Here is a 15,291-nt window from a genome sequence, read left to right on the forward strand (position 1 = left end):
CCACCATCATCACCACCAAGACAAAGGCACCCTGTATAGCCTTCACAGACTTTTTGGGGTAAGTGCTGTTAGCGAGTAGCACCTATGAAGGCCGGTACGGCACACGAGGGGGTGGGTGGTGGGGGTGGCCAGCAACCATCGCACCAGCTACTCATTTGAGGCTGAGTCGACCTAGGGGAGCCCCAGGACCGGTTCGGATAATAGTCACCGGTGTTGTCCGTTGAGCGGGAGTCGAACTCGGGTCGCCGGGTTCGTAGCGCAGCATAGCGCTAAACTGCCGCACTACCGCTCATCAGCACACGACACACACACACGACACACACACACACGACACACACACACGACACACACATGACACACAGACACGACACGTGTGATGGTTATCATTTACACTTGGCTCAGCGAGTGAGTGGCTCGCAATCTGAAGTTTGCCAGTTCCCATTCTGCTGATAGCCTTGACTCAGCCCATCATCATCCCCGCGGGGGGGGGGGGGGGTCGATAAAATAGTTACAACTTAATTGGCCAAGTCAACAATGATCGTCCTATGGATAGACTCGTCCCTGCCGTGGGAATGGAATTTCCACCACTGGCTCAGGACTGTAAAGAGTGGATGAGCACCAATGCCTCAATGCTCACTTGACCCAGGACATCACTCAGACTAATCGAATTACATATACATAGTCCATGGACCCCTGCCACAACTTGAGTTGTATCGTCCAATATAACCTCGTTGGACCTAGCACGTTACCAAAAAATCCACTTTTTAAGGAGGCACACACAGAAACTCTGTTCGCCACTTGTGATGGTGCTGCTGCTGTTGCCGGATTAGCCTCGGCCACAGCGCACTTGAATGAACCTGCTATTAGCTCGGTCGGCTATGTACGGTGCGAAAGAAGTTCGGCATACGTACATGGGAGGAGACTTGCTGTGGAGTTAGCTTGCTATTAGCCAGGCGGCGGTGGTGGCTGGCTGTCGAGGCAAGCACTGTGGAGGTAGCGAAGGTTGGTGGATCGTGTAAAGAATGTTGTGAAACTCCCTTCCCGTGCGAGTCGAGGAGGTTGCCGGACCCTGGCTCGCTAGTAGAAGGCGGTGCAGCAAATGTGGACTCCGTCCGTATGGGATAGAGTGTTTCCCCCTCGCGCGCGTGAATTTTCTCCAGGTGCTCGGGTTTCTTCCCACATGTCAACACTTATTAATTTGCCGGTAGCATCAGTTTTCAGTTTCATTTAATTGGTATATCCCTGTGAGCCATTCGGCTCTTGAATCGGGTGCAACTGCAACAAACAAAAATATGAACAAGAAAACATCTTCAAGTGACTATGTGCAAACAGAAAAATCCAGGGAAAAAACTGCAAAGTCTTCCAGAAAAAAAGCACCGTACACCAACGCTGTGTGCAAAAATCCCAGTGGGATGCAAGTCAAACAACAACAACAACAACAACCACAAGACAACTTAGATTAAAGCCATCATTCTAACTCCGTACTACAACAAACAAACATGGCCAAACAAAAAAAACATCTTAATATATAGAGGACCGAGGAGCTTCGACAATTGCTGGAGTCGTCTTCTCTAGGAGAGTGGATGGATACTCGCGTTTATTGACAGTCAGTGTGGTGCATCTGAGCTCCGTGTGTACCCAGGCACATGGGTTCCTCTTTCCATCTGTAATTCCTGACAACGCATCTCTCCAAACCTTCTTCGCCCACTTTTCACATGTTGATCCATGTTTGTCAGGGTATGGACCACGAAGCTGAACGGTGGAGCGAATGAGCGAGCGGCAAGCAATTCAAACCTTAACCCAGGTCATTATCCCACGGTGGTCGATAAAATCCGTACCACTTTGTGGAGAAGTCACCGGCATTTGACCTATGGTTAGCCTCGCTCCTGCCATAGAAACGTGGAATTTCCACCACGGGCTCTGCAGGGCTGTACGCAGGATGATGAGCACCAATGTCTCAGTGCTCATTTGAGTAGCAGGAATTCACTTGGACTTAAAACGCAAATTATTGAAAGCTCCGTACAACAGGGGAAACATCATCCCCCAGGTGAGGAGGAGGTGGATGTTCCAGATGTGATGCGTGAAGAAGGCACCATCACAGCCCCTCGCTCTGTGAAAAAAAAACAAAAGTACCTGGACCAGATGGAGGGGGAGGGGGGAAATGCTGTGGAAATTATCCAAGAATTGGAACCGGCTGTAAAAACAACAACATTAACGGAGTCATGTTTACTCAATGTTTACGCAGAAATGAAATACCTCGTTTGGGGAACGATGCCTCAATAAATTCTTCACTGCAACAAAAAGTAAAAGTGATGCGAAAGTGCATTGAAGCATTACGCAGAAGGATAGCACATAGGCCTCCTGTCACGTGCGTGGCAGATTACGTGGGGAGATCGTGGGGATTGTGCGACCATACTTCACCGCGTTGGTGAGTACGGCGGTGATGAGAGGGGGAGCGGTAGCGTAGTGGCTAGCGCGCCGCGCTGCCAACCTGGAGACCCGAGTTCGATTCCCGCTCACGGCCAACACCGGTGACGATTATCTGAACCGGTCCCGAACTTCCCCTAAGTCGATTCAGATGAGTACCTGGTGTGATTTGTAAACATCGCCACTGGGGAGACAAAGCCGGCCGGGCGTAATGCTGTCCACCAAGGCCGTAATTATAAATATTAAAATATGCTCAAAATCTCCCCCAAATATATTGCTATAAAAATATGAAAACAGTTATAATAATTGCTATGATATGTAAATAAAAAGAACAATTTGCTAAAACTTTGCCACAATATCTGGACTTGTCTTCATATAAATCAATGCATTTGCTGTTTATATGATTGTGGTTATGGTTGTACTTTATTAATCCCTAATCTCAAACATTACATACAATGAAACAAGAAATGGTAAAAAAAAAGTAAAAACAGAGCAATGTAATAAAATACATTATTAGACATTATTGTAAAAAATAAATAAAAAGTCCATCCCATGTGTTAGTGAATTTTTTTACATTTCAGGCAGGAAATTAGTTTAAAAATGTAGATTTTTTTCCTGGGTTGGGACCCCCAGACCCCCTGGAAGATTTGGTCCCCCCCCAATGTTGACTCCATGGCTACGGCCCTGCTGGCCACCCCCCCCCCCCCCCGTGTGCCGTGCCGGCCTTCATAGGTGCTACTCGCTAACAGCACTTGCCCCAACAGTCTGTTAAGGCTATACGTGGGTCTTTGTCTTTGTTGCACTGTGTATGAGCGCCGTCCCACACGGAGTGCGTGCAGTAGTCACCTGTTTGCTATTAGCTGCCCGTGTTATTGTGACTTTCAGCATCAGTTGTTGTGTTGTCAGGGCTGGGTGTGTTGAATATTTTGCCGCACAAGCCTTGTGAGTTTAATTGTTCCAAGAATCACAAAACACTCTAAGTTCAGCAATAAAAACACACGTGTTTCTCCGTGTGTGTGTGTCTGCGTGACCCACGCACAACTGAAACCGTAGATGTTTAAACAATTCCTTACGGTCGTATTGTTTTCAAATGCTTCCAATACGATTCAAAACCGCGTCTCAACAATGACCGATTGGATAAATAGGCCATCACCGGGTGTCCTTTCACGGGGTAAATATGTGTGTGTGTACTCCTGCCTCTTCCAAGGCGTTTGGGCCTTCGTGGAAGAGTAGACCAAATGCCCTCTCGAGAGTCGGTCTCTCCAGAGCTCGCTCTTGGCGACGTCCTTCCGCCAGCCGTTGATGTGAGCAGGCCACTGCATAGAAGGGTGTGGCGCGAAACGTCGGACATCGTGCCGAAACGTTGTTGTTGCATTTTAAATGTGTTAAAGCCAAATTTATTTTCTTCTCGATTAACCATTGAGGCATTGGTGGTGGCTCATATCCCGTTAACAGCTCGAAAGCGACTGTGCTGGAAATTCCACATTCCCATGGCAGGGGTGAGTCTCTTGGGAGGGTAACCACTGCTGACATCCCCACAAAGTGGTACTGATTTTACCGACCTCCCCCCCCCTCCCGAGGGGGATGATGGACTGAGTCAAGCCCTTAACCAGAATTTGAACTCACGACCTTCCTGTTGCGAGCCGCTTGCTCTGCCCACCCCACGTCGTCACGTGATCACGTGCCATACATTACCCATCGAGGAGATTATACGTTAATAAGCAAAGCAAACCTTTCCCTCGTCCTGTTTAAGTGGACATATGAAGTCAATGATTCCACTAACATTTCACAGACTCATCTTCTTGTTTCTTTCGGTAAAGTCACGTAGAAGGGAAGTAATAAAATAATAAAAATAAAACATAATAAAACAATTCTCACGACGTTTCGGCTACAACGCAAGCAGCCGTCTTCAGGTGAAGAATGAGACACTACCAAACTAGGAGCTTATATATAAGCTGCATTGGGGGTTGAAGAGCGCCTTAACAAAAAGAATGTGCATGTGAAGAGGAATTTAGCATATTCATGGAAAATGCGTAGGCGTTGGGCGGGGGGGTGTCAAAGTCATATTATGCCCATGCATTATGCAGGATCAGCAGCAACCAAGGGGGGTGCAGGGATTAGCAGTAACAAAGGGAAGGAATGTTAATGATATGTAGCTGCAGTTACTCAGCAACCACGTAGAAAACTAAAGTATAAACTACATAAAAAACTAAAGTATAAACTGCATCGCACCATCAGTATACTTACTATACTCTATAATAAGCTGAGTTACTAACAGCAAGTAATACATTACCATTCTACCTCGTAAAAATTCTATAATATGCTTCCATCTAGACCTTATTCTCTTACATCACACGAGCATATACCGTACTATATACTGCCATAGATAAACCCAACATTAAATTATATACTGTATTGCTGTAAACCAACCTATATCTTATACATTTAATATAACACTATGTATTATTCTACACACCCTAATGTGTGTCGAAATGGTTTATTACGTCCTTCCAATGATTGCTGAGCCAGAATCCATCTTCTCGGTTAAAATTGTCTCTGTGTTTGTATATGTGGATCGCCTCATGAACGAATCTCTCATGATAGCCAGATGGCTTGCAGAGAACTTCTGTCTTGGAGAAGTCAATATCATGTGAGCCCACTGAGTTGTAACAGTGATCTGCCACGGCTGAGGTGTTTGTCCTACCGTGTTTCAGGTCAGCTTTATGTTCACGGATGCGGTCCGAGACATGTCGTTTGGTTTCCCCAATGTAACTGCTACCACAGAGGCAACTTAGTTTGTAGACGCCAGGGTACTGTATGTCTGGAACCACATCTTTTACAGACGGTACCAGATCACGGATTTTATGTACTGTGTTGAATCGGACCTGGATCTTGTGTTTAATCAGGATTTTGGAGATCTTTTTTGTGACCCCAGCAATGTAGGGTAAGGTGATGGTCTTGAAAGGCTCCTCAACAGGATCCTTCTTGATGGTTGGACCACCATCCATCCCAGAAGAATTCCCTCATCAAGACTCTATATCATAGAGCTCAATGCATCTCCGACCATGAACACATTTCCAGTGAACTCAAACACGTACGCCAAGCTCTTAAGGCAAATGGTTACTCCGACTATACAATCCGCAAAGCCATCACTCCAACCATCAAGAAGGATCCTGTTGAGGAGCCTTTCAAGACCATCACCTTACCCTACATTGCTGGGGTCACAAAAAAGATCTCCAAAATCCTGATTAAACACAAGATCCAGGTCCGATTCAACACAGTACATAAAATCCGTGATCTGGTACCGTCTGTAAAAGATGTGGTTCCAGACATACAGTACCCTGGCGTCTACAAACTAAGTTGCCTCTGTGGTAGCAGTTACATTGGGGAAACCAAACGACATGTCTCGGACCGCATCCGTGAACATAAAGCTGACCTGAAACACGGTAGGACAAACACCTCAGCCGTGGCAGATCACTGTTACAACTCAGTGGGCTCACATGATATTGACTTCTCCAAGACAGAAGTTCTCTGCAAGCCATCTGGCTATCATGAGAGATTCGTTCATGAGGCGATCCACATATACAAACACAGAGACAATTTTAACCGAGAAGATGGATTCTGGCTCAGCAATCATTGGAAGGACGTAATAAACCATTTCGACACACATTAGGGTGTGTAGAATAATACATAGTGTTATATTAAATGTATAAGATATAGGTTGGTTTACAGCAATACAGTATATAATTTAATGTTGGGTTTATCTATGGCAGTATATAGTACGGTATATGCTCGTGTGATGTAAGAGAATAAGGTCTAGATGGAAGCATATTATAGAATTTTTACGAGGTAGAATGGTAATGTATTACTTGCTGTTAGTAACTCAGCTTATTATAGAGTATAGTAAGTATACTGATGGTGCGATGCAGTTTATACTTTAGTTTTTTATGTAGTTTATACTTTAGTTTTCTACGTGGTTGCTGAGTAACTGCAGCTACATATCATTAACATTCCTTCCCTTTGTTACTGCTAATCCCTGCACCCCCCTTGGTTGCTGCTGATCCTGCATAATGCATGGGCATAATATGACTTTGACACCCCCCCGCCCAACGCCTACGCATTTTCCATGAATATGCTAAATTCCTCTTCACATGCACATTCTTTTTGTTAAGGCGCTCTTCAACCCCCAATGCAGCTTATATATAAGCTCCTAGTTTGGTAGTGTCTCATTCTTCACCTGAAGACGGCTGCTTGCGTTGTAGCCGAAACGTCGTGAGAATTGTTTTATTATGTTTTATTTTTATTATTTTATTACTTCCCTTCTACGTGACTTTACCGAAAGAAACAAGAAGATGAATCCCTGCAGTCACGAAAGCTTTAAATCGAAATTTCACAGACTGCTGTGGCTTCATAATCTCCGACTTGGCCAATGTAGAGAATTTGTCTCCGTATGAATCCAACCCTCGCTAAATCAGTCCCTGCAATTTGGCACCACTTGGCTTAGCAGTGTGAACGGAGAGCCGGCAGTGACCTTTTTTATATTCATAATGAGTTGTGGGCCCCGCTATAGGGGAGTGTAAATCCTGTCACCGGTTCAGGGCCACCAACATCGTGACGCGCAGCTCATGGATGCACGTAGGACACTTTTGAAACTCACTTGGTTATTAATGACCTCTTAAAAAAAAATGCAATTACAGCAAGTGCTGTCCATTTCAGCAAAACACACCAAAAAAACTGTTCGTAAAACTGATTAGACAGAACGATTTACACATCCTTCACGAAAACGAAAAATTATTGCGGTGAAGACCGGTGCATTAGTGGCATAACAACCGTCACTCTGGGCGGTGACGCGGCCCGGGGCTAATAATAATATAGTAATCATCATTTACATTTATAAAGCGCCCTTCAACAGTCGTTCTCAGGGTGCGGTAGCGTGTTCGCTGCTTATTGTAGAGCTTAGCGGTTGGAATCCGACAGGCCGCTCTGGCGACTGCCGCGGAGTCCATTTACCCTTAAAATGTGTGCAGGCTGCTTCACAGGGAGCTTCGTAATGAGTTGAATTCGGCGCACAAATCCGTGCCGAACAACAACGCGAGCGCAACCCCGAAAACGCACCGGCGGAGAGCCGTGCAGCGCAGCGGTGAAAACCCACCACACCGCCCGACAACACAGATGTGGTGTCTCGGGTGGCATCGGCGGGTGGAACGTGTGTTCTCGGCCTCCAGGGCTAGAGAGCACCATGCCCCCCCCCCCGCCCTGTGACTTTGCTCGGCTCCTCCAGGCCACGAGCAGCTGCGGGAGATGACAGATGCACGAGGCGCTGGGTTGGCGGGCCAGCCACGAGCGCTGTAGTCAGGGCGAGAGAGCAGAGGCCAGGATACGCCGTGGAGTGTGGGGTCGTGTGGAGGGAGGGAGTGGAGGGGAGGACAGTGGGGAGGGACTGTGGAGGGGAGGCATGTTGTATGATATGTAAGCACTATCCAGGCTCGTACCTGATTAGTTTCAGAGATTTGTCAAGGTGTGGGGGGCATTCTGATCTGTTCTGAGACGAGTCGTCACATCCAAAGTCAAGGCGTGAGCGGAACGCCACGGAATCGCTCCGGAAGTTGATGCCGCAAAACTACAACGGAGCTCCCACCTTCCACGAACCCCGTTATGCGCAACTCCTGTTATCCGCTTCGGGAATCTCTCCGCGGACAACTCGCATTATGGCCGGGATGGAGACCTCGAACTGATCAAATCGTTGTGGCGTAAGAGGAGTCAACTCAGAGGCGACTAGGGTCCCGCAGTGCTTCGTGCGTCACCTCCAACCGCGCGGGTCCCCACCCCCCCCAACATAGCAGCCGAGACGGTTCACCTACAGCGAGATGTCAGCAGGCATGGCCTGAAGTCTGTCCCCACTGCCACCGTGCGCCCGTGTGCAGCAGGCGCCGAGCTCGGTTACAAGTTTGAGTCGATGGACTTGATCGACGAATCGTCGCGGCTATCAGGGAAGAGTCCTCTGAGCTGTACAGATATTTTTTTCAGAAGCGACCTGGCCACAAATGATAGCTCTCCGAAGAGGCTTAATCATCGCGTGGCAATTTATAGCAGCCAAATAACTCTAAAGGCGTGACGTTGATTCTAAATGTGGAGGAGAAAACCGGAGGACCCAGAGAAAAAATCCACGCGACCACGGGGAGAGAGACACGCAGACTCCAAATATATTTTGTGTTTAGTTTCTTATCTTTCCCCCGCACCTCCAATGAGCACGGTTTGCCACGTATGATGCGAAAGAAGTTCAACGTACGTACATTTTGGCGTCAGGGTCGGGATCGAACCCACCACCTCTTGTATACCCAGGGAAAGGTAGTTAACATCTCGTCGAATGGAGAGGGAAAGACGGAGGGGGGGGGGGGGGGTCAGTGCCGGATTAAGCTAGTGCGGGGCCTGTAGCATATGTTGTAAAGGGGCCCTAAATAAAAACAAACACGTAAATATTAAAACACAAATGTTTTACTTGCATAGTAATGTAATTGTATTTTTTCATTTGCTATACGGCCAGATAATACAACACATCGCTAACCTTAAACACCTAGTCGTTCGTAAAAGTTTAAGGCGGTATAGTACTATAGTAATAGAGCAAGCGCAGAATCACTGAACCGGAATTGATAGCTTGAAATCATTTAGCGCGAGGCCCTGGAAAGTGCGGGGCGCGTAGCACGTGTAGCTACTTGCGCTGCTGGGATCATCCGGCACTGGGTGGGGTCGTGCGAGGCGAAGAGCGAGCGGCTCGTTTCACGCGACACAAACCGACGGACGCATCGTCCACAACCTGCGGGAGACACTGAGATGGTGAAAGAATATTCATAGGTTTTTTCGGTAAAGTCACGTAGGTAAAAAAATTAAAATTAATAAAAGTAAAATAAAATAAAAATCACGACGTTTCGGAGGCAACACAAGCCTCCGTCTTCAGGTGGAACCGTCACAGCACGATTGCTGTATCAAGTTGATACAGCAATCGTGCTGTGACGGTTCAAGTTGATACAGCTATCGTGCTGTGACGGTTCCACCTGAAGACGGAGGCTTGTGTTGCCTCCGAAACGTCGTGATTTTTATTATATTTTATTTTTATTAATTAAAATTTTTTACCTACGTGACTTTACCGAAAAACCTAAGAATATGAATCCTTGCAGTCACGAAAGCCTCAAATCTAGGGTGAAAGAAGCCGAATGGAGCGCGACCACCAGTCGCGTTCCTCTCGCTCTGCTGCCCCGGTCAACGTCGCCCGCAACCCACAAGTGCAGCGGCTCCATTCTGCTCTTGCGCACGATGGCAGTGGAAGGGGATACCCTTAGAAGTTTGAATGACAGTGATCGCGAGGTCCTGCTGCTGCTGGCCACGAAGAAGGTGGCTTCAGCAGGGAGAGAGAGAGAGAGTTCGTGCCGTTTTGCTGTCCCTGCTGCTCCTGCTGCTGCTTCGTAGAAATGGGCTCAGACTCCAGTGGGTCACAATGAAGTCCGCGGTGTAACTGTCGTTTCCTGGAGCTGTTCACAATCCCAGATTTCTTCACACACACACGCGGTTTTGTGTTCCTTCTGTCGCGTAAATTCGCTTCTTTAGCCCGTGTTTAACGCAGGTTTGCGCTTTAAATTCTGACCGGGAATAAAATTAAGTTCAGCGGGCAAACCACTTCACAGCCGCTCCATTTAGAATGTTTTTTTTAGATATATTGCATCATATCGTTTACATATAATATTATTTTAAGGCCACGGTATTGCTATTGACGAATGCGATGGGTTGTTGTTGTGAATTGTGCTTGTGCACCAGTGCCAACTCAGCAGCAGCAGCGTCACCACAGATTTTTTTTTCACATCGTCCGGTGATTCGATTGCACAGAGCACACGCTTGCGCGCGACCACATTATATAATGCTTGAGTGATAATCCCACCGCCGTGCAACGTTATTAATATATATATATGTTTGTTGTCAATTTAATTAAATCGCTCTTTGGAAAGTGTTTTGTTGGCAATCTTGACGAAACCAAAAAAACACACCCACGTGTTTGCGAGATGTCTTCCCGCAGGAATTATTATTAATTGTTGCTGTGGCTTCTCTTGGGTTAGATGGGCACGTGGGTGTCACGTCACGCACTCAGCATTATCGCATCTCCAATGAGTGTCTGCGTGCGGTGCGAAAGAAGTTCGATGCGCGTGTATATATATACACACTTCGTACAGTACGGGATTTTTTATTTATTAATTCGAGTCCAAATGCCCGAGGGTTTTGTGTTCAAAGGAAACGTCGACAAGTGATCCACGAGGGCTGTTGGTGGCAAAGAACGACATCAAATTTGGCGCGGAGTTGACGGGCGTTTCTCTGGCGTTTGATTCAAAGGCCATCTGATCGATGGCAGCGTTTACACAGAAGAACAATGGCATGACCCACTTGAAGACGGCCGCTTGTTGTTGCGATCGAAACGTCGTGAACTATTATTTTTTCTACCTACGTGACTTTACCGAAAGAACCAAAGAGTATGATCACTACATTCACCACCACCATCACCGTTGTCACAACCACCTTCACGACCAAAAACACCACATCGCAACCATGACCACCACCACCATCATCGCGGTGGCTACAGTCTGAATGTGATGGTTATAAGCTATAGACTAAAACTAAACAAGTTTGTTAGTTTACCATGTATAAGGGCCGCTGAGCTACACAGCTCTTTTTTTAGAAGCGACCTGGCCACAAATGATAGCCCAACGGAGTGGCTCATCACGTGACCAACCGTGCTTCATCGGAGGTGCGGGGGGGGGACATCAATCTAAACACGAAAAGCAGTTACAAGGAAATGAGTTTTTTTCCCAATGTAGATTCGGGAGATGCGTTTCACTTGTAGGGCGAGCTTTAGACCACAACGTTCGCAGAGGGCCGCGTGTTTGTACAGCGCCGCGTGGGTCACGCGTTCAGTTGCGGGAGAGGAAATTCCTTCCCGAAATGTCGGGTCCGGGAGACCCGAAGTGCCCCCGATGGACAGGGACCCCCACGCTCTCTCGCTGAGTTTGGGGAGGAGCGAGCGGCCTAATTGAATGGAATGCCACTGTCGGAACATCGCAAACGCCCACGACGTCCATCACGCGTGGGAATGGCGCGGAATCCTGTTGGGTGGGGTGGGTGGGCCGGGAAGTGGGTCGTGGGGATTCTGGGCCATTGGTTGAAATTCCACGTTTGTATGGCAGGAGCAATGATCTCCACAGGACAGCAACAACGTATGTGTACTTTCCATACACAAGGGGCCCTCACTCCGGCTTTGAACTTGTCACCTTGCGAGTTCCGTGTCCTTCTGACCGCAGCGCCGCTGGCTGAGTAATTGTAAATCACCGTCTGGCCTCACTTCCTGCAACTCCCTTCGCGGAGTTCTGGGCGATATGGACACTGCGTTGCACACAGGACGTGCGCCGTTAACGCAATTGCCGCTGTGGGTGGCGTGGCAAGCACCACGCCCGGTCCCATTTGCTCTGCAGTTCTCTAATAATAATATTAGGATCGTTCCTTCCAATTAGTGAGCGTTTATGCACGTGGGAGGAAACCAGAGCAACCCGGAGAAACTCACACACGCGAGGGAGCAACGCTCTATCCCACACGGAAGGGACACACGATGTCCGTCCACGCTTTCCTGCGCCGCGTTCTGCTGGCGAGTTGATGGCACTGCGTTCGGATGCCGACGGGGAAGGGGGGAATCTCACGACACGTCGTCATTCACCCTGTGAGCCACCGACCCACGCTGGTGCCTCCACAGTGCTGGATTACGGGCGAACACGTGGAGTGGCCAAACATGATCAGCGGTACGGGGCAATAAGCGGAGTGCCTCGTCCATCACGGCCGGTGGCGGCAGGGCATTTGTCAGCGTGGCATCGCCGCGCCCGCTGAGCCGCCGCTCACTCGATGAGGTTCAGCGACCTTTTGCGGAGTTAAATCGTCCCCGTGATTTCGCTGCCCGCTCCGAACATGTCGCCGGCGATCGGTTTAATGCGGTAATGGCACGAGGGAGCGCGCGCGCAGCGTTCAGTGGGCGGGTGGGGAGGTCGTGGGGGAAGTGACCTCGCCACAAAATGAACCACGACTCCTTGGCGATCTCGTCAAGGAGCATCAACCACTCCGGCCGTCATCCTCACAGCAGCAGCAGCAGCAGGCGGCTTTTGGCTGCTGACATCGAACAAAGGCGGCGGTCACCGCATCGCACGGCGCTTTCAGATGCGCTTCTGCGGCCGTCTGGAACGCTCTTCCTTCCGATACTAGAAAGACACTGGAGATATGCACTTCGTAATTTTGAAATTTGGCTACGTATCGGTGTGTTCGAGCAGCAAAGCCACGACATTTACAATCTGAGTACGACGTTTCGCCAGTAATTACAACCAGCTTCATCCAACACGCCGGTGTGCTGCACTCGTAACGAATTGGTATGTTCTGTTCACGTAACCTGAACCAATTGGCTGGTTTAAGGACACGTTTATATATTTACGCGATCTATCCCCGCAAAGAGGTGGTCCGCGATGCTATAGCTCGTCCCCTAGGTGCGACCGTGCGACACAAAATCAATCATTGGCGGCGAGGGTGGGGGCGGGGATGAGGTTCTGAGTCTTCCTCGGGACGGTCGTGGTCACGTGGGAGCCAAGCTCCCTCCCGGTGCTCCCCCCCCCCCTCGGGGAATCTTAGTGGGGAGGAGGAGGAGGAGGATGAGGAGGAGGAGGGAGGAGGACCGTAAATCCAGGCGATACAAAGGGGGGAGGAGGGAGGCAGGCAGGGAGGGCTGCAGAGGGTGGGGGTGAGGTTCTTATCAACAGAGAATTGGTTGGGAGGCGGGAGGGAGGGAGAGGCACGGCAGAGGAGTGCGTGAGCGAGGAGTCAGGGGAGGTGGGAAGAGAAGCCGAATAATAAACAGGAGAGCGGGAGGAGGAGGAGGAGGGGGGAGGCGTGAGTTCCTGCTCCTCTTGTTTGCCAAGGCTGCGTGGAGTGTAGGGGCAGTGCCAGTGGGCAGTGGAGCTCTGGGGAGAGAGGGAGGGAAGGGAACGCAGCAGACGCGATCAGAGGCTCTGCGTCTGTGGACGGTGTTGTCTTTCTCTCCCCGTCCTGCACCACGCTGAGATAGACTCGACTTAGTGTGGCACACACAGTACACTACGGCAAGTTACACACACACACTGAGATCAGCTACACATACACACACAATTACACACACTTACACACACACACACTTACACACACACACTTACACACACACACACTTACACACTTACACTTACACACACACACGTGCACTTAGACATTGCAAATAATTACAAGCACACATGAAGAATATGCGCATGTATCCTAACAGTCTCTACTGCACTCGTAACATATGTCGCGTAACATTGCAGTAGATTGATGATATATATACCGGATACGTGCACTGCCTATGCAACCGAAGGCACACAGGTCTCAGTGCACATACATGGGCCGTGCATAGGTAACACACCACAGGGTACAATAGAGACAATCCATGCATGACACACACTCCCATACCCAGCTGATATTATACAGTGCAAATGTCTACGTTGTCATCACGTACAAAGGAAATATTGACAGGCACACACAATTGACAGCAGGTCACGTACATGCAGCTACACGTGCATTGCCACAGATGCGTTGAACGCACACGAACACAGTTTGAGATGCGTGCACCACACACAGAGTTCATTACACGTAGTATTGCACGCATACACAATATCGTGTCAAGCGTATAGTGTTATACACGTGTGCATAACAGACCTACGACGTTGCTTTACATACATTGACAAGCGTAGAGCGAGATCACACGGACACACATCATTAGGCACCGTTACGCATGTTCACGCTGAAACATCTCAACATATAGAGGACCGCAAAGCTCGGGCAAGTGTCGGTTCGCCGGATCACCACCTGCACGCCGCCTTCCATCTCGTCTGTGGCTCCTCGGCGATTGCGAGACGCCATCTGAACGAACGTCGATATTCAAGACCGCAGATGATCATCGCCGGCATTCGCACGCTCGCTCAGAGAGCCGTGCACGCGATGCGCACGCAGCGACGACGCCCGTCGCCGCACGAAGCGGAGCCTCCGTCGCGCGCGGCGCACAGAGCCGCCGGTGCGAACGGGAGCCCTGCCGGCCGTCGGGAACCTTCTCGGAATAAGATGATGCGGCTATCCCCCAGCGCGCCGCTCGCCACTCGTCGGGCACCGCTGCTGATGCCACTGCTGCTTCTGCTGGCGCTGTTGGCGCTGTCGGTAGTGCCAGGCCGTGCCGAGCCCGCGGCGGATGGGACAGCCCGGACCTCGACGGAGGATGTGGACGCCGACTCCACGCCGCGAGTAAAACGTCCACCCCGGGTTACCGCTCGGCACGGGAATTCGGGGTCCTGGTTACCCTGGGGACTAGGTGACCTGGGGAGTCAGGGGGGTGTGGGGGACCTGGTTACCATGGGGACTCGGTGACCTGGGGAGTCAGGGGGGTGTGGGGGACCTGGTTACCATGGGGACTCGGTGACCTGGGGAGTCAGGGGGGTGTGGGGGTCCTGGTTACTCTGGGGACTCGGTGACCTGGGGAGTGTCGGGGTCCTGGTTACCCTGAAGACTCGGTGACCTGGGGAGTCAGGGGGGTGTGGGGGTCCTGGTTACCAGAGGTGTGGACTCGAGTCATGTGACTTGGACTCGAGTCAGACTCGAGTCATGAATTTGATGACTTCAGACTCGACTTGGACTTGCATAACAATGACTTTGTCCCACCTCTGAGGTGTGGACTCGAGTCATGTGACTTGGACTCGAGTCAGACTCGAGTCATGAATTTGATGACTTCAGACTCGA

The 15,291-nt window shown here is 49.6% G+C and overlaps 1 protein-coding gene across 2 annotated transcripts in view; it reads left to right on the forward strand.

Annotated features, from left to right (window-relative positions):
* The window catches only part of OLFML2A (olfactomedin like 2A), a 49,911-nt gene that overhangs the window by 2,398 nt on the left and 32,222 nt on the right, over positions 1-15,291 (forward strand). The window contains exon 1 of one of the 2 annotated variants that reach the window (XM_061571842.1): positions 13,432-14,799. The exons of the other annotated variant lie outside the window; for it this stretch is intronic. Coding sequence (XP_061427826.1) covers positions 14,455-14,799 — 345 coding nt within the window. The 5' untranslated portion in view covers positions 13,432-14,454. Of the gene's footprint in view, positions 1-13,431; positions 14,800-15,291 lie in introns of those variants that run through there. 2 annotated transcript variants of the gene reach the window in all.

The sequence above is a fragment of the Lethenteron reissneri genome, chromosome 48 (genome assembly GCF_015708825.2).
Source record: "Lethenteron reissneri isolate LAM-NWPU_2019-01 chromosome 48, ASM1570882v1, whole genome shotgun sequence".
Taxonomy (NCBI): Eukaryota; Metazoa; Chordata; class Hyperoartia; order Petromyzontiformes; family Petromyzontidae; genus Lethenteron; species Lethenteron reissneri.